The 19,661-nt window shown below is 43.2% G+C and overlaps 3 protein-coding genes across 3 annotated transcripts; 1 reads left to right on the top strand and 2 right to left on the bottom strand.

Moving 5' to 3' along the window:
* LOC311039604 (inositol-pentakisphosphate 2-kinase-like) lies at positions 1–1,413 on the bottom strand (the record flags this gene model as incomplete). Its single annotated transcript, XM_084049544.1, has 1 exon — positions 1–1,413. The coding sequence occupies one exon, from the start codon at positions 1,411–1,413 to the stop codon at positions 1–3; it is 1,413 nt and encodes a 470-aa protein (XP_083905670.1).
* A 3,576-nt stretch (positions 1,414–4,989) lies between these two features.
* On the bottom strand, positions 4,990–5,652 carry LOC311039701 (thioredoxin domain-containing protein 9-like; the record flags this gene model as incomplete). Its single annotated transcript, XM_084049656.1, has 1 exon — positions 4,990–5,652. One exon carries the CDS (start codon positions 5,650–5,652, stop codon positions 4,990–4,992), a length of 663 nt encoding a protein of 220 aa, XP_083905782.1.
* A 3,014-nt stretch (positions 5,653–8,666) lies between these two features.
* On the top strand, positions 8,667–19,428 carry LOC311039603 (kelch-like protein 21; the record flags this gene model as incomplete). Its single annotated transcript, XM_084049543.1, has 11 exons — positions 8,667–8,906; positions 9,814–9,954; positions 10,043–10,234; positions 10,746–10,889; positions 11,202–11,373; positions 12,615–12,764; positions 12,943–13,053; positions 13,229–13,438; positions 18,335–18,494; positions 18,594–18,645; positions 19,402–19,428. 11 exons carry the CDS (start codon positions 8,667–8,669, stop codon positions 19,426–19,428), a joined length of 1,599 nt encoding a protein of 532 aa, XP_083905669.1.
* Positions 19,429–19,661: the final 233 nt, after the last annotated feature.

Here is a 19,661-nt window from a genome sequence, read left to right as displayed (position 1 = left end):
TCATTTGTTCTCAAGGTAGGAGGAGACGATCTGGTGGTCCAGGATGAGCTGGCGGGGGACACTGTCGAATGGCTTGGGGTCCAGGTCCACGATGGACACGGAAAAGGAGAAACGAGGAGCAGAAGTCCTTGAGGAGCACAGGAGCTCTCTCGCTTTCATCTGACCCGGCAGACTTTCATCCTCGCCGCAGGGAACCAAGACAACCATGATGGAGCAATCCTTTGCAGTCAAGGCGACCCGGTACTGATGCACCTTGGTTACGGCGTAATCTATAGAGCCATCATCTTCAGCAGGACATTTCTGGATCCTGTCCAAGAAGGCTGCATTATACGGTCCGTCCAACTGGAGACAACTCCTGTCTTCAGGATAGAGTTTCAGGTGTTGTTCGAGGCGACGGTAGAGAGGGTGGAGACCTTCAATGTCTAAACTGTCCAACATCTGAGTGTGAAGGATCCTGGACAGAACGCAATCTCGAGGCAGACCTGGACAACAGTTTCTGATCAGCTCTCTAGTGAGGAGGCTGGCCTCACAGAAGCCTTGCCCCTCTTCTCCTCCTCCTCCTCCTCTCTCCAATCTCATTCCTCGCTCCTCTCCTCCGTTGTTCAGCAGAGCTTCCACCAACACCTGTATGAGGTCATTAAGGACAGCCTTGTTGGCCAGGTGGCCGTTGAGCCTGGGTGTTCCAGGCAGGAAGTAAGGTCTGAGGTCCTGCAGAAGAGAGTTCAAATCCTGGAAGTCCTCACTGCCCTTATTTCCTTCATATATACACTGACCACCCTTGAATATTTTAAAGTTATTTTGTGGTTCTTCTATCAAGTGTTTTATGGCAGAGTACATTCTCTGCTTGTTCCCTGAGAACAGGTCTAGAGGACAGTAGAGACTGGATCTCTTCCACTTCCCATTGGCCACCTTGTAGCGTTGATGAGTGCAGAAGCGACAGATCTTGGTCTTGATGTCTCTACTGACATGTCGAGCTGAAGGTAGGAAGCCACATTTAGGCTTTATCTCTATACATAGAGGTGGTGTGTGCGTGGGCAAGTTATATGGAGGTAAGGTCAGGTTTGGAAGGCACAGAGTACAGCCGCTGTAGATGTCCATCGCCTTTTTACAGCGCCACTGTGGTCTTTGATGCTGAACTTTGATTGACAGCTGTCTGACAAACTCTAGAGGCAGCTTGATCACTTCACCACTGTGGACAAACCTGTCTCCCAATAGAGGACTCATGATGTTCTTACTGAAGTCAACAATGTGTCTGTAAGTCTGCTCTGAAGTCTGGGGAGCGTTTTCAGAGTCTTCTGTCGAGAATTTGAGGAACCGTAGAACCCTGAAATGCTGCAGGTGTGAGACCACCAGATTCTTGTTTCCTTCTCCGTGGTATTTCCAGTCGTTCTCGTCCATTTTATCCAGTTCCATAACAACATAGACAGCTGGTTGGGAAAAAATTACTGAATGACTTGTCAGTTAACCTTACAGACAAACTACAGTCAAACACACTCTACAGTAGGCCTGTCTGTCTGTCTGTCTGTCTGTCTGTCTGTCTGTCTGTCTGTCTGTCCGTCCGTCCCAAACAAATTTCAGTATTTGTTCCCCTTTTGTTTCTGAATAAATGTTCATTTGGAAACCAACTTTTGAATCTTGGCTGCATCTGTTCAAAAAAGGATAAGGAACAGAGTACAGTATGCGCACACATCCAAACCAAAAAAAATGATTAAGTTAAAGAATTATAAGAACCTTACTTGAAGTTCTGAACTGACCCATTTTATAACTGCTGACTGCAAGGAGTGGATTTGACCACTGTTAGGGATTCTCTAATATGATGCCATATTGATGCAATATTAACGTCCAAATATGGAGTTCCACACGGCTCCATATTTGGAAAAGACTGATCAGTGTATAGGTGTGACGGTTAACTTCACAAAATGTGAAGAAAATGACACAAATATGAAAACTATTTGGGGATTGATCGGTGTATGGTTGGCAAGATACGGACCCACGGTAACACACACACACACACACACACACACACACACACACACACACACACACACACACACTATCAAGCTTGTAGATCAGCTAAGAACAAAATAGGGCTTAAGTAGTTATTACACTTTTGATCTGGTATTAGTAAATAATAATATAAATAAATGTGATAAGAACGATAACAGGTGTTATTAGAGGCTATTTTGCACAGATATGAATATAGGCAATGCCATCAAACAGGACCTCTCTCACCAGCCTAGCTTCTGTAGTGAATGTCATGAAATAAGGTAACGATTCCCAACCTGTGGGCTGGAGCCCACTGGTGGTCCGTGAGGATATTGCAAGTGGGCCCCAAATAATTGGCGAAACACCAAGGTTTAATTGTTAATATAACTTTAATGTTAAAAAAAGAATGTCATGGTATTTTTTCTTTAAAATCTTGAAAAACGTAAAGTGTACTACGTTAGTTCCATTGATCCACAAAATGCACCCATCTGACCACCGTTGGGTGGGCCGTGAATGCTTTAGAAACTTTCAAGTGGGCCCTGATCCAGAAAGGATCAGTGCTGGCCTAGAGTGCTGCCCCAATGCCAGTCAGTGTAAACAAATATTTGGGGATTTACCTGTCCTTGGCCAAGGAAATAAATCCTGTGCAATCCGTGCACAAGAAACTTGGCACTGATTGGTCGACTGGTTTGCGAGATTAGCCGCAGACACTCGTGCGCGCGCACGCACGCACACACACACACACACACACACACACACACACACACACACACACACACACACACACACACACACACAGCTTGATGGCTCGCATCCCTAGGAGCCATGCCATAAAGATTATTCACATTTATGTGAAAACTATTAAGGTATGGCTTTCCTTGGCCTACTGGCAGCATGCACAAGAAATGTGGCACTGATCATGGTTTGAGATGTTAGCCATGGTGACAGACACACAGTGCAAAAACATAATCTCCCCTTTGCCTTCGGCCTGGAGGAGATCATAACTCAGGATAACTGTTGACAGGTTCTGAGTAATGCTTCATTGACACACCAAGCACAAAAGCCAAGAACAGGTGGAAGTGGGATGGCGACGAGTCCAGCAGCTTAGTGAAATACCTTGAGTCTGAGTCTTATATGTTCTGAATCTTTGGGGTGCCCCAATGGATCATCTGAGAGTGTGCAGCATACCATATGAATAAGGCTATACTGTATACTGTATATAGTCCTTCATGCAGCTGACCCCGGGTTTGAATCCGACCCAAGGCACCCTACTGCATATCAATCCCCTCCTTCCTGCCTTTCTTGTCTCTGTTCACTGCAAAGATAAAATTGGAGCAACATTGCGCCTATGGGGTAACCGGTCAGGTGGGCACAAAAACCAACTGGGCACACCGGACAACTGGGCACACAGCCGTCTGGGCACACAGGTCAACTGGGCACACAGTCAACTGGGCACACAAGACAGCTGGGCACACAGTCAACTGGGCACACTGTCAACTGGGCACACAAGACAACTGGGCACACAGTCAAGTGGGCACACAAGACAGCTGGGCACTCTGCTTTGATGTGCCCCCTTTCTATGAAATCCAGAGATTAGTGAACCCCTGCTGTGAATTGTCTGCTCCTGAGTTCCTGAGCAGACGCTTCTGAGTTCCCCCCCTCAGACAGCCGCATAATCACCCCCCTAGGGTTAGGATGAGAGTTAGGTATAGGCCTAGGATGTGACAGTTTCCACTGATTCAACCTAGTGGTCCCTCCCCACTGCTTACACCTAATGGCCCTCCTCCACTGAGTTCACCCGCATAATCACCCTCCACCCAGGTTAGGGTTAGGGTTAGGGTTAGAATGTAAGAGTCTCCACCGATTCAACCTACCCACACACACACACACACACACACACACACACACACACACACACACACACACACACACACACACACACACACACACACACACACACACGGGAGAGGCAATACACAGCTCACAACAAATGGATGAGGATGCTGTCAGAACTGCAAGGACACACTGCAATACACTATCTCAGTAACAGACATTACACAATGTCTCCCACCGTCTCTCTCTACCCCCCTAGGGTTAGGATGAGAGTTAGGTATAGGCCTAGGATGTGACAGTTTCCACTGATTCAACCTAGTGGTCCCTCCCCACTGCTTACACCTAATGGCCCTCCTCCACTGAGTTCACCCGCATAATCACCCTCCACCCAGGTTAGGGTTTAGGGTTAGGGTTAGAATGTAAGAGTCTCCACCGATTCAACCTACCGACACACACACACACACACACACACACACACACACACACACACACACACACACACACACACACACACACACACACAGGAGAGGCAATACACAGCTCACAACAAATGGATGAGGATACTGTCAGAACTGCAAGGACACACTGCAATACACTATCTCAGTAACAGACATTACACAATGTCTCCCACCGTCTCTCTCTCACAGTGGGGGGGCGGGGGTACTTAAATATCAAAGGAACACAAAAATCCTTGGTAGTCATACGGTGTGCCCAGATGTCCATGTGCCCAGTCATCTCGTGTGCCCAGATGTCCGTGTGCCCAGTCATCTCGTGTGCCCATATGTCCATGTGCCCATTCATCTCGTGTGCCCAGATGTCCGTATGCCCACTTATCCGGTGTGCCCAGTTGTCTAGAAACTCGTGTGCCCAGATGTCCAGTGTGCCCACCTGACCGGTATTCGCCTATGGCACCCACAGTGCCCCTGGGGGCCACACGTGGCCTGTGGTGTGGCTAGGCAGATCATATTATATTCTCAATCTTTCTGTTGATTAAATAGCATGTATAAAATGTAATTTCTGCACACAAGAGTGTGCAGAAATTAAGAGTCGTTAAGTTGGAAGGATGGAAGACTGATAGTTGAAATACTACGGTAACTCAAACAAGTGGAAAGCAAAGCTTGCTTTCTGGGGCCTGTCTGCAAACTGTTTGCGGAGAATTGGCAGAGCTTTCTAGTCCTCTTCAGAACCTGAATCTGAATCATAGCCTCTCCCTCGGATTGTTTTCTCCACCCTTGTGAATATAGAGACTGGCTTCTGTGTCTGTGATGGAGGCGACAGTCGGTCTCCAGTGTAGTTAATTACATCTGCACGTGCAAGTCTCCATTCCAGCATCTCTGTGGAAAACGTATCTGTATTTCCGAGGTCAGAGAATCCAGCAACATAGTCTGTGGTTTTGCCATCGATCAGCAGGGCCAGGGTAGGAATGGTCTTTAGCCGCAGCCTCTGTGTGAGGAAAGGGGCTTTCTCCGCATTCAGCTTGATGAATTTGGTCTCAATATGCTTCTTTGCCAGGATAGCCAAGTGTTTGTCAAAAACTAGACAACTAGAGGTGGAGCCGTTGTAGAAATGACAGACCATGTTCTTGCTTACCTTGGCCTCGTTGAAAAAGTCTTTCTCGCTAGGGATTTCTCTGTATTCTCCATGGCCTTTAGCCAGCCACTCGTGCTTCTGTTTCTGGGCTTTCTTGAGGGCCTCCAGGCGCCTTTCCCTCAATTTGTCCAATTCCTCTTCACCCAAATTGTCCAGTTCTCTCAAATGAGCGTCCACCTGCTCCTCAACCAACTTTGCAGACTGCTCCAACACCTTAGCTATGATCTGCTGCTGACTTTCCATAATTGTACACTGTGAGAGTTGTTTGGCCACTAAGTGTAACAGAGAAAACAACAGGTTAAGGTCCGCACAGTTGAGGTCCGGAAGAGTGACCTCTTTATAAACACATATATGACGTCATACGACACTCCTTTAATCTTCTCTGATTGGATGACAAGGTGGACAGTATAGGCTACATTGTACTTGAGTACTGTAGTGTACAATATCTCTACTTTACTTTCTAATAATACTTTTATTTTTTGGATACTTATGACACTCCACTCCACTCCACTACATTTAATTGGCTACTCAGAACAGCAACAAAATAATGACAGCATAAAAGCCTTTTTCACTAAAAGGTCAAAGCATCTGTAATCTTCCTCTCCCCTTCATCCACCTTCAAATAAATAAATACTGTGTGTGTGTGTGTGTGTGTGTGTGTGTGTGTGTGTGTGTGTGTGTGTGTGTGTGTGTGTGTGTGTGTGTGTGTGTGTGTGTGTGTGTGTGTGTGTGTGTGTGTGTGTGTGTGTGTGTGTAATCTGGGAACCTATCGCCAAATAAAAAAGAAAAACAGCGCCCTCTGCTGTTTTTTATCAGAATCTGTTCTTGAGAGATGAGTGTGTGAGTGATGAAAATATAAGTCGATGTATTTTCATATAGTTTCCGAACGACAGCATCGGCATCATCTTATCATCAAGATCAAAATACCCAACCAAAAGAAAGGTCATCATGTATAATATTTGTATTCGTTTTTTTTCCAAAAAAGACAGACATAAAAGAATTTAAAAAGAGAAGGAAAAAAGAGCATAAACAAAGGAAAAAAATAAGAAAAAAAGGAAACAGGGCATCATTTCAAAACAATGAAGAGCAGCTTTTTAACCTGAAAGTTGAACAACAAAAATAGTGACGTTTTATTGCCACCGGAAGTATTTTGCTTTCTGACAGACAGTGCTGCTGATCAATTGTAATGAGAAGCAGCTGTGCTGACAGGTTGCACTGCTCGTAGCTCTGGTTCAGAGCGTTAGTGAGTTCCCTCTAACGCTCTGGAAGACCCCTCGCTCTGCGCATGTACAAGGAATTCCACTGTCCTGCCAGCGTTCAACTATAGTGAAAATAAACAAAACCATTTCGCTAATCACCGAAGCAAAGGCTGTTTTGTGTTGTTGAAAGTCTATTCTCGGAATGCGCAAGCCTCTCAGCACCCCACCTACTCTGTAAAATACACTTTTTGGGCAGAAAATAAAATATGTCAGCGAGACGGACATTATTTGTATTTACTCCACAGTGCCTCTACCGATCTGGGGGATTTGAACTTACCATTAACCAAAATGTAGAGGGCACTGTGGAGTAAATACGAATAATTTCAGTTTCGCTGACATATTTTATTTTCTGCCCAAAAAGTGTATTTTACAGAGTAGGTGGGGTGCTGAGAGGCTTGCGCATTCCGAGAATAGACTTTCAACAACACAAAACAGCCTTTGCTTCGGTGAGTAGCGAAATGGTTTTGTTTATTTTCACTATAGTTGAACGCTGGCAGGACAGTGGAATTCCTTGTACATGCGCAGAGCGAGGGGTCTTCCAGAGCGTTAGAGGGAACTCACTAACGCTCTGAACCAGAGCTACACTGCTCGTAAAATCATCATCATTGTCCTTCGAACGCTTTGCCTGTAAGTTTACAGTTTTCATTTTGTTTGAGTGGTTTATGTTGTTGTTACTAGACAGTAGAGCAGCTACTGTAGGTCCTCAAACTTGTTCTTAATGGACAGTGGATGCAGTGGTGGAAAAAGTACAATTTTTTTGTAAAAGTATCAATACTGCAATCATGTAGCAATACTCTGTTGCAAGTAATAGTCTGGAATTAAAAATGTACTTGAGTAAAAGTGCAAAATAATTGGCATAGAACTACTTAAATGACAAAAGTAAAAGTACTCATTTTGCAGAATATCTAATTTAAAATATTTGAAAATAGCAGATCTACAAGCTCACAACTTATGTATGTGGTTAATGTATGTTTTGTAATAATTATCCAAATCTACAAAGTAACACAAGTTTTCAAATAATTGTAGTGGAGTAAAATGTAAAATACCCCAGTAAAGTACAAATACCTAAAAACTGTATAAGTACAGTACTTGAGTACATGTACTTAGTTACTTAACACCACTGTGGTGGACCCCATGATAGGCTGCAGACCCCCATCTGAAAATAGTGTCTGCCAAGGGACCCCATACAAGAGCTGTGTTTTTTCCAAGATGTTTTAAAATGCCAGATTCTCATGTCACATTTTAAACAAAACAATGTGGCAACATTCACCTTGATAGCAGTTAATGTTTAGATTAGAACATCAAATGTTGCGTTGTACACTTTTACCTGGATGTCTATGTACAAGCTATTGGATCTAACCTTTCAAAATCAACTATTGGGGCTGATTAGGATGGTTGGAGCCCAGTTTGGGATGGTTTGGGGCAGATTGGAAGGCGTAGCCTTGGATCACAATACTGTCATCTGTCAGGGCTAATTGGAAGGATAAAGTGCATTTGAAAACCTACATTTTCAAACCCTTAAATACAAGTATCACAAACATTAGTCACTGATGAATAATCGTTTAATTTGACCAATCTTAATCATTTCAACTTTTGTGTGTGTGTGTGTGTGTGTGTGTGTGTGTGTGTGTGTGTGTGTGTGTGTGTGTGTGTGTGTGTGTGTGTGTGTGTGTGTGTGTGTGTGTGTGTGTGTGTAATCTCAGATAGAGGCCTGCAAGGTGCGCGGCCAGGTTTTTTACTTAATTTCGGACGTTTTTTACTTAATTTTGGCCGTTTTTCTTTTTAAACGGCCGGCCTGGAATGGAGAGGCCTTTCTGGAATTGTCCCACATTTCCCAGTGGCCAGCACGTGTGTGTGTGTGTGTGTGTGTGTGTGTGTGTGTGTGTAGGCCTACAGTATGTATGTTTTAAGTGGTTAAAGGCAAAGTTCAAACAATCATTACTATCTGACCGTCCATTCTCTCCTTCTGTCTTATAGGCTGATCTAGCAAACACAGACATGGCAGAAAGGATTCCAGTTGATGCCAGTTTACCCCCCTGCCATATGGAGGTTACACTTCAGGAGGACGGCACCAGTGACATCTTTGTGTTTGAGGAGACCAAGCATCCCAATAAGCTCCTGGAGGGCCTCAACAGTCTTCGACTCAGCAATACGTTCTGTGACGTGATTCTGTGCTGTGGGCGACAGGAGTTCCCCTGTCATCGCAACGTCCTAGCCTCCTTCAGCTCCTACTTTCAGGTACATTTTCATTCAACTTTTATTTCAAATTCTCAGAGAGGCAGATCTCATTCACTATGATGCACAGATTACAAATACGTTAAGAAACGACATAAGAACAAAAAGACAATATGTTGACAATCAGTTAAAACTGTTACCATACAGGTAATGAACGGCTGAGTAAATTCCTAAAATGTCCAATAGGTTCTAGGGTATTCAGTTTATGGTCATGTTAGAGGTTCCAAAAACCTGGTGCACCAATGTTGAAAGCATTCTTACCTAAATCAGATCTGGCACGAGGAACCTGAAGGACTAACCATTCACTAGCACTTTGAGATTTACACAAATTTAAAGTGCATTATAAATTAAATCCAATATTATTATTACTAGAGCGAGTTAAAAGTCAACTATGGTTCCGGTGTAACGTGCATGTAATGTATGATGGTAATTTTCCGACCAGAGCTTTGTAAATGAAAAGGTACCAATGATTATGGCGTCTCTCATTCAGAGAGGACCAGTCCATCTTATCATACCCTACACCGTGATGATGCATATTTATTTATCACCGGTGGTGTTAAGGGAATGCTACAACCAAGCAGTTAATTTTTGACAGTGTAAATAATAAGAAGGGCCTAAACCTGAGCTCAGGTGTGGGCAACCATCTCCTTTTAATCTACCATGTGATCAGATTTGGCTAGTGATCAATTAAGTGATGAATTGGGTGAAAACAACCATTATTTATTAACCTTTATTGTTTAATGTGCATAAAACCTTTTCTCTCCCGATGGTTTTTCTTACCATTATTATTCATATAAATGATTTACTCATTCTTAATTAGCAACCTACTGTATATTGAATTGTAAACGAAATGTTGGATTTTTTACCTCTATGCTCTAGTCTAAACCAATCATATTTTTGACCTGCACAGGCAATGTTTACAACAGAGTGGATGGAGTCCCAACAGAATCAGATGAGGGTAGCCATCAATGGAGTAGAACCTCAGATCATGGACATGTTGGTCACCTATGGCTACACTTCCAAGGTGGCCATCTCCTCAGAAAATGTGCAGGTGATGTGTTATCATAAATCTTATTCATTGTGTAAATATCTTACCTGCATCTTTGCTTTAAAAAACATATTTTGTTTATTCGCTCTAGGCCCTACTAAAAGCCTCAGACTTGCTGAATGTTGTTGCTGTTCAAGAGGCCTGCTGCCATTACATGGAGCGCCACATGGATGAAAATAACTGTGTCGGGATTCACCTCTTTGCTGAGGCCCACTGCCGTGAAACACTGCAGAAACACAGCATGGATTACATCCTGCAACACTTCAGTATGGTCCACCAGCAGGTCAGACATTGAGAGATCCTTTCCATACATAAAAGTTGTATCGTGTGATCCCACCGAAACGTAAAATATTTGTTCGAGCATCGCGATTACATACAGAGTGCAAAAGACAAAGACGCAACCAAAGTGTTACGTCGCCTCGGCATCTTCGCTTCAGCTGGAAAAGTTCAACTGAGACGATGTGTTTCCCTCCAACCAGCGCGACCAAGGTGAAGCAGTTTAAGTAGGAACAGTCAAATGTTTTAAATGCAAAAAAAGACTAAAGTACACTTATTTTGTGAGCATAAAGTGCAGACTCTGGTGTAACATTAGTGACATTTGTGAGCTGAAGAGGTGTCTCTGTGCTTTCTATAATTAGATGAATATGAATCTGTTAATGTTATGAATTGTCATGTGTGTCACTTGTCCTTTTCACCTAACAAACAACCTGTCACCAGTGAAAAGGTTAACTTCAGGAATTATAGGAACGGGTCATAATGTATCTGCTAATCTACTGTATTTGTTTTGCTCCTAGGAAGAGTTTCTCTCACTGTCTGTGGAGAAACTCAGTGAGATTCTCTCCAGTGACAATGTCAACGTGTCCAGAGAGGAGCTGGTGTTTGAAGCTGCCATGCTGTGGTTAGAGAAGTGTCCTACCCGCAAGCAGAGCATCGTAAAGGTAGTTACTTCTCAAGAGTCAGCAGTGGTGTAAAGTAACTAAGTACATTTATTTGTGTGCGTGTGTGTTTAATCGATATCATTGTCTGGACATGAACTAGTTTGTCAATATCTAAAGCTGTCCCTTAACCCATTAAGACCTGAGGCCGATTATACAAATGCCTTCGAAATCAGCAGTTATCAAACTTTTTTGTGCCAATGACCCCCAAATTGATTTGGCCGCGGACCCCCCCATCTGAAAATGTTTTGTGTTTGTTGTTCACAAAATTTGCAGTCCGACCAATAATGATTATTGTTCCATTTGGTTTTGAAGGTGCTAGAGCTCATCCGTCTTCCTCTCATCAGCTCCTCCTACCTCCAGGATGTGATTGAGTGTGTAGATGTGGTGAAAGAATCCCAGGGCTGTCAGAGGCTCATCTCTGAGGCCAAAACGGACCAGTATCTCCTGCCCTACAGGCTCCGAGCACAGCCACGCTGGTCCACAGGTACCCTGCCTCACACGTGCATGCATGATGCAACGAATGCATGCTGGAAAAAGTTTGTGTAATTATGTAAAAAAAAAATATATATGTAGTTTTAATTAACTATGACATTCAAATGTGTTCCAAATTCCTCCTGGATTCATTCTGTGACTGCTTATTAGTGCAATCATCATAGCTAGGTCTTTCTGTTTCCCCCGGAAACTATTTTTTGACCAATCACAACACTCGTTTCATTCACGGAGAATGTTAACAGATGTGTAAAGCATCAACGTCATTTCCTTGGGCGGTACTTCCGCCAAATTCAACCATTTCCGGTTGTCAACTTCCTAGACAACCAACATCCCAGGTCTTGCCCAGCGTGAGCCACAACAGCTTGGCATAAGGGCCCTGCATCGGGAGCTACCTGCGGGTCCCAGCGCAAATCTTGCGGTCACAGGCGGTATTTAAATACCTGCAGTCAGGGACAGGCAGTCAAAATAAAACCAGCGGGCCCGGCAAAATCCTGCACCGTACCGCAATAAACCAGATATAGAGCACCTGGAGCATGTGTCGTCATGCTATACTTTACTTTTTACTTTCAAGTTATGAAATTTATGGCTACATTCAGAGGAGAACGTAATTTCCCCTACTGTGTCTGGGAATCTCTCTGGTTGCAGCTCCTCACAAATAAACACTCACACAGACCCGTTCACTATCTCATTCTGTTTTGTAATGTTTTTGGACATCAATGGAAATATTGCAGGCTTATACAGGACTGGATGGTAATATTGCGGGTACTATGCGGGACTAAATGGCACCTAATTATTTGTTGAGGGCGGGAGTGGCGGTCAGAAATTAACTGCGGGCGGTCAGAAATGAAAACATTGCGGCCATGGTCAAAAATTAAGTGGGCAGGAGTGGGATTATGAAAACAGTCCTGCGCAGGACTCTACTTGGCATCTCCTCATCATGCTGGTGAGCCTGTGGGATGGCATCCCATTATCCTTGAGAGACAAACGTGGCATCTTTCCATGGGGGCAGTGTTGAATGCTTGGAACACACTAAATAATCGTCCGAAATAACGTTTTGAGGAGTTTACATGCTCACAACTCGTCATGAAGCAACACATTATTCTCCGCTTATTTTTTGATCATTTTTGTAAAATGTTGTCAAAGTGGTTATAAAGTGATATAAAATTGCTTTATTGCCCAGCCATAAACATCAAATTTCACATGCTCACACATGACTATACTGTGCCTCCACAGTGGCTGAAGTGATGGTGATGATTGCGGGAAAATATAGTGAGCAGGGGAGCGCTTCCTCCATTGAGAGCTTTGATCCCCGGACAACTCAGTGGAGGACCTTGGGACATCCGCCCTTCGATCTCACAGTTTATCACGATCTGGTTGTGTCAGGTGAGGAGTGGACTAGAGCCTGACTGATATACAGTATTGGTTTGGGAGATATTTTGGCCATTATTTGACTTGTTTTGACTAACATCTGCAATTATGCACCCGATGAGTAGTTTGCAAAACAATATGCATAAATGGTAGATCTACAAGCTCATCATTGTGTTTTATTCTGCCACCACAGGTTCTGATCTATATGTGGCCGGAGGAGATGGGGAGATGTGGCGCTATGACCGTTCCTCTGACTCATGGTTGGAGATGGCTCCCATGCCCATTCCCAGTGTCCACCACTATGGTGAGTGGTAAGGTTGTCATGGCTTTATCTTTCATATCAGAAAGTGTGGGAAGGACAATAATCTTGGAGGTTGAAAAGTTGTTTGACATGGTCAATATATTGAAAAAGGCTGCATATGGCCAAGGTCATTAGGTCTAATCCTGTTATTCCCTGGACAACCCCACATGGTCCACAGGGCTGGTGATGCTGGATGGCTTCGTGTATGCTGTGCCTGGCCATGGGTCCTCCATGGAGCGTTACGACCCCAACACCAACACCTGGCAGCTATGGGAGTTTGTCAGAACGCCCACACATTCCATTTTACGTGACTCTGCTGTGGTGGCACTAGATGGACTGATCCATTTTATTGGTATGGAACAGATATATGCGCTAGAGCTCTTCACGGGTAAAAAAAAAACGGACCAAACCCGAAATGGAAATGTGAAATCTGTTCCAATTCCGACCCATTCCGACATTTTTTTCAAATTACAAAACCAAACCCGAGTGGACCCGTGTCATTTTCGTCTGATTCCGACCCGTTCCGATGTTTTTTTCAAATTATAAAACCAAACCCGAGTGGACCCGTGTCATTTTCGTCCGATTCCGACCCGTTCCGATGTTTTTTTCAAATTATAAAACCAAACCCGAGTGGACCCGTGTCATCGACAAAAGGTTCTCTTTGTAAATAAATGTGTACTTTAATAAATAATAGCGGACTTAATGTCCCATGACCCACGTCCGTGTTATAATATTTACATTTTGACGAAGCACGTTAGTCAAGTGGAGCTGTGTTCCGTGAGCAGAAAGCTGTCAAGTGGCCTCCAGAAAATAAATCTGGTTTCCTTTCAAAACGATATGCATTTCAGAATAAGAGTTTTTTTTTAAACTCTATCCTTGTAATGTTACAATTCAACACACGTTTTATTTTGAAATCATACTGGAAGTAGAAGTACCCAGGTAGCCTAGTTGAAACTACTTAACTTCACGCAAACGCAGCAGTTTATGCTGAACGGGGGGAGAAAAAAAAAAAGAAGTCAGAGACAAACAGTGGGGGGAAATCACGGATCTGTGAGAGTGTCCCGTCGTACACACAAATTAATGAATGGTTGTGACGCCCTGTATGTTAATCTGACGTTAGTAGATTATGTTTTATTCTTGAACATGGCCATGGGTCTGTGGCAGGTTATTTAATATGGGATTTTCACAGCTGCCTTTGACTTTTTCTTAACGGAACGGCGTTCCGGCACCGAATCTTTTACCGGAACGCCGTTCCGGACCGTTCCGGCCCACTTTCACCCCTTCATGATTAAAGCTAGAAACTCTTAACGCAGTTCATCACACAAGTTACACAGCCATTCATGTCGCTGGCTCGCTGCTGCACTAACCTGATCCTAGGTCAGCCCTAAAGCATCACACAAATTAACCAGCAGCCAGCACTGCGTTTAGTGCACACACACTGCACACGGCACGCCACACAAAGCAGTGTGTGAGGACGAGAGCAGAGCGCAGCGCACGGCACACACAGATTGATTGTTTATTTAATACTTCATTAACAGTTTGCAAAAAAAAAGCACAGAAAGTAGGCTACACACACACAGTCACGCACGTCGCACGCACACTTCGGGTTTTTTCGGATCCACTCGGGTATTACACATAATGAAAGACAGACCCGAGTTCCGAGGTAATGCTGCCCGATTCCGCCCCGCCCCCGACTAATCATGATAAAGACAGACCCGAGTTCCGACAATTTCCGAGGTAATGCTGCCCGATTCCGCCCCGCCCCGAATGATCATGATAAAGACAGACCCGAGTTCCGACAAATTCCGAGGTAATGCTGCCCGATTCCACCCCGCCCCCGAGTGATCATGATAAAACACGAGTCAGACCCGTACGGGTCTCGGGTCCTCTCGGGTAATTTCGGAATCGGGGGGCCCGTGAAGAGCTCTAATATGCGCCTGCAGCTTCAGCCTGCTTAGTTTCATGTGGTTGAGTTTTGTCATGTAATGTGTAAAACATAATGATTAACTGAAAATGTCCAAAGCATTTAATTCATTCTTCTCCCGTTGACAATGAATGCTGTTTTGCTATGTGTCTTCCTGGGACGTAGGTGGTGGAAGGAAGGGCAGGTTTTGCTCATACAACCCTCAGACATTGGTGTGGACAGAAGGCCCTCCTTGTGCGAAACCAAGCGAACCAGCTGTCTGTACTCTCAACAGCAAGATCTATGTTATAGGTATCATATCTGTTCTTAATGGCTCTTGGTTCCATAATAGACTCACGTCAACTTCACTGCAGTTTGGGCATATAATAGAACTTACTAACTGTAGTGGGGAAATTCATACAAGGCCAAATGTGCATAATGTTAATTGTTTGTACAAATGCATTCAGGGCATCTATGACCACCTCCACAGCAGGTGGTCCAGTTACAACTGCTTAGTCAGTCAACAGCTAATTCTGTACATGGATTGTTTCACTACTATTCTTAACCTGTCTTAACATGGATTAAATTGTAGTAAAAACCCTACTACCCTTTCTGAGTGTCTTAGATGCGTGCTTTCGAATCACGCCGCACTCTATCCAAAGGGCCTTTTAGATTTCCTTTTAAAACACCATTCTGTTTGCTGCAGGCTATCTATAGCGATTACAACACAATTATTATATTTCATAATATTAGTTAGTTATTTTAGATCCCCTTTTAAAACACCATTCTGTTTGCTGCTTCTTTTAACAGTTATTTCCCCCGTTTCTCTTCTGAATGATTTTCCTATGAATGGAAGTTTAACTCATTCGGTGCCAGAGGTTTATCAAAACAGGGTACATCTAGTGCTGGCATTCCTAGCGTTTACGCTGTGCTGTTTAGAGCTGTACAATCGACGACGAGCACCCGGATGTAAACAATGGATGCGTGTATGACGGTGGTTGTTCCAGGCAATAACATCTCTCACGCGAGTCGCCATTGCGGAGTGATCCAGAGTTTTTTTATCAAGGAGATAGAATGGTAGCGGACGGAAGGGAGTTTTTTTGGCACGGTGATCCATCTGTCCCTTCCATTTAAGAGGCACCGTGGGTGATTCCAAAGTTGCGCTAGCCCGCTAGCCTGGTAAACCCTCCCTCCCTCCCTCCCTCGGCCATGCCCAAAATAGGTTGCCTTATTGGGATACATGCGTGTCACTCCCCGCCCCTGCCGGTTCTCTAAATTTATATTTTTAAATAGGCTCTGTCATGATTAATTGACCACATATATGAAGTTAAACAACTAAATTCTATCCAAACGATATCTTAATAGTAAATTCCGTGCCTCAAAAAAGAAGTTTGAGACCGTTTTAAAAACGAAAGTAAGAAGTGAAGGCACAACAGCAATGGCTGCCGTTCGTCTTTTGTCGGCTGCACTCAGGCTGCACCCGGCTTCATTCGGGCTCACGCGAACTCGCCACCTGATTGGCCAACTGTCGCTGTCAATCAGAACGATGAGCGACGACGCTGATAGGCTCGTTCATTTGGTGAACGGGCTAGAAACGCCCAGACAAGCCTTCAGGCCAGACTCACTCCAGAAATCAAATGGAAATGAGATTTCTGGAGGGAGGGTTTACCAGGCTACTAGCCCGCCTCTTGTGGGAAAAAAAAGAAGGAAATTCCCGATTATGGCACTCGACGGGTGTCTTTGCAAAACCAGGAATCTCCAGTTTTGGCACCCAACGAGTTAATTGAACTGTTTACTGTAACATTTCCCTAATATTTCCCCCCCCCGATATCTACTTGTTTATTTGCATAGTATTGTATATAGCACTATGGCTTGTTTCTATTGGGGTCCTTTAAATAAACAAGTAGAATAAAAATATATCTAATATTATTAAATGTAGGTGTTTTTAAAAGGCGATCAGAAAGGGGGGGGGAATAACTGTTAAAAGCAGCAGCAAACAGAATGGTGTTTTAAAATGCTATCTAAGAGGCACTTATAGAGTGCGGTGTGATTCGAAAGCCTGTGTCTGAGATAGCGCCACAGGAGGCTTTTGCCCTGCTAGTAGTCCATGAGCCAGAGCCCCAAAATTGAGCAATGATTATCAAAAGAGTGGGCAAAACCATACCTATATTAAATTGTTTATAGGGTCAATATAAGTAAATAAATATATGATAACCTTTCCACAGGAGCAGCTTTTTCTTATTTATCACACATTTTGTTATTTTCCCCATACGTGACAGGTGAAAAAATGACAATTTTAAAAAGAGTTATCATAATGAAACTTCCCCAGTTGATTACTTACATGAAGACAGTGATTTATCGTATTACAAGTTTTCTGAAATTGTAAAAATTTAAATATGCAAATTAGGCATTTAGTCCTTGAGCCAGAGCCCCAAAATAAAGCCAGATGTTGAATATTCCCTCGTTAAAAACCTTTGACTCCAACATCTTAACAAAATTAAATAAGAATGTTGACTCTGGCTTTGTCCAATGTTCCAATGTTGATTTGGGAAAGTTATGCAAAATCGGGCATATTTTCCTAATGCCTAATTTGCATATTTAAATATACAATTTCAGAAAACTTGTAATATGATAAATCATTGTCTTCATGTAAGTAATCAACTGGGGAAGTTTCATTATGATAACTATTTTTTAAATGTTGTCATTTACTTATATTGACCCTATAAGCAATTTAATATAGGTATGGTTTTGCCCACCCTTTCGATAATGAAATCTTGTTTGTCTCATGGACTATAGGGCTTGGGGGGAGAGAGGACTTGGCAGTCCTGTCACAGCAGGATGCTTGGTCCTGCTTTGTTGATCATCTCTGAATAAACTTTGTCAACCCTTCACCCTGAATGGAAACATAACTAGGCTAGCAGTTAACACGGGTAGTTCACAGATGTAGCTAAATCTGGCTTTAAATAATTATGAATTTCTATTGAATATCTTACATTGAGATTGAGCTAACGGTTAAGTTTGTTTTTCTATGCGTTTGGGAAAGGTTGACGTCTAGCACACATCCATCTCAATGGAGTGGCTGAGTAAACAGGCACTAGTCTCTGTCAGGAAGTTGCTCTTCCTGGTAACTACTTTATTGTAGAAGTTCTTGTAATGAACTATTAAGAACTGTTTTAATAGGGATGTGTCTATGATTTTCATCTTGTCAGTCATATTTGTAACTGTTTTAGAAAAGCAATAAGCCATGCGATGTCTCAGTTTACCTCTATTTTATAATGGCTGAGAGAGTCGGAACCTCACTACGCCCCTCAGCCGTTATAAAATACTCGGTAACCTGCAACCTCTAGTGGCTTATTTCTTTATTATATACTGTATATATAGGTGGTACTTCTACTAGGGGAGAATCGTGTGAGGTGACGTGCTACAACCCAGAGACCAACAAGTGGACAACGCGTGCCCACATGAACGTGCAACGCCACGATCCTGGTGTGGCTGTGCTGGAAGGAATGATATACGTACTAGGAGGGCACAGTGAGGGAAGGTAAGGGACTGTTGCTCCATGAAAGCCTGGAAAAGGGTGGCTGCCTGTGTCAACACCAGACATTTCTCTCATGGCTAATATTGCTCTCTCTTCATGTAGGGAACTCCGTACCATCGAGCGGTACTGCGAAGAGACAGACACTTGGGAAATCGTGGGGGAGATGCCCAGCAATTACGCTCATCTCAGATGTGTGTCTTTCAAGCTATCCAGGATTTCTGAGCAATTTGCGTGAAACTGTGTCAAATACATGTGTGAGGCCCTTTTTCACAGGTTCAGGTGTGTTGGTTCAATAGCTTGATCGCTTAATCATCTGCCTTGAAACCATAGGGTTGGCGGTTCGAATCCCACTTCATGTAGATTTCATTATAATTGCATTGCACACAACATGACTATCAATGAATGCATGTGCAATTGTTAAAGATAACGATAAATGCATGCTTGAAAGTAGTTATTTTCAATGTATGACGTACTTCATTCGCCCTTTTGTTTTGTTTTGTTGGATACTCCTTTCTCCCTATCTAAGGCTGTGTATTGAATAGCTCCACCAGTAGAGTGTGAGCCTCATGTGCCAAAGGTCCCTGGTTCAAATCCCATTCATTACAGTTTACATTTAAATTGCATTGTACAAAACATGACCCTGTTAATTCAGACGTGCAATGTTTAGACAATAACACGAAATGCTTTTGAGAGTAGTTGTTTTTTATGTATGACATACTTTCTTGTGAAAATAGCCGATCTACAATGTCACACCTTTTTAGATAGCAACGCGTTGTGAGCTTGTAGATCGACTATTTTCCACTAGTTTCCATTCCGAAATATATTGAGCAGTTTGAAAAACATTTAAACCAAGGATTTCTGACTAATTTGCGTGAAAGTGTGTCATGTGTGTGAACTCCCTCTTCACTAGTACCGGTCTGTTGGCCCAATGGCTTAATCATCTGCCTTGGTACCGCAGAGTCGCCGGTTCAAATCCCATGTCATGGGATCAATTGCATTGCACACAACATGATTGTATCAATGAATAAACATGCAATTGATAAATGAAATGCTTATTGAGAGTAGTTATTTTCAATGTATGACGTACTTCATTCCCTCTTTTGTTTTGTTTTGTTGGATTCTCCTTTTTCAATGACTAAGGCTGTGCATTGAATAGCTTGATCAATACAC

The sequence above is a fragment of the Gymnoscopelus microlampas genome (genome assembly GCF_963454915.1).
Source record: "Gymnoscopelus microlampas genome assembly, chromosome: 23".
Lineage (NCBI taxonomy): Eukaryota > Metazoa > Chordata > Actinopteri > Myctophiformes > Myctophidae > Gymnoscopelus > Gymnoscopelus microlampas.
This window is presented reverse-complemented; position numbering and strand designations above follow the sequence as displayed.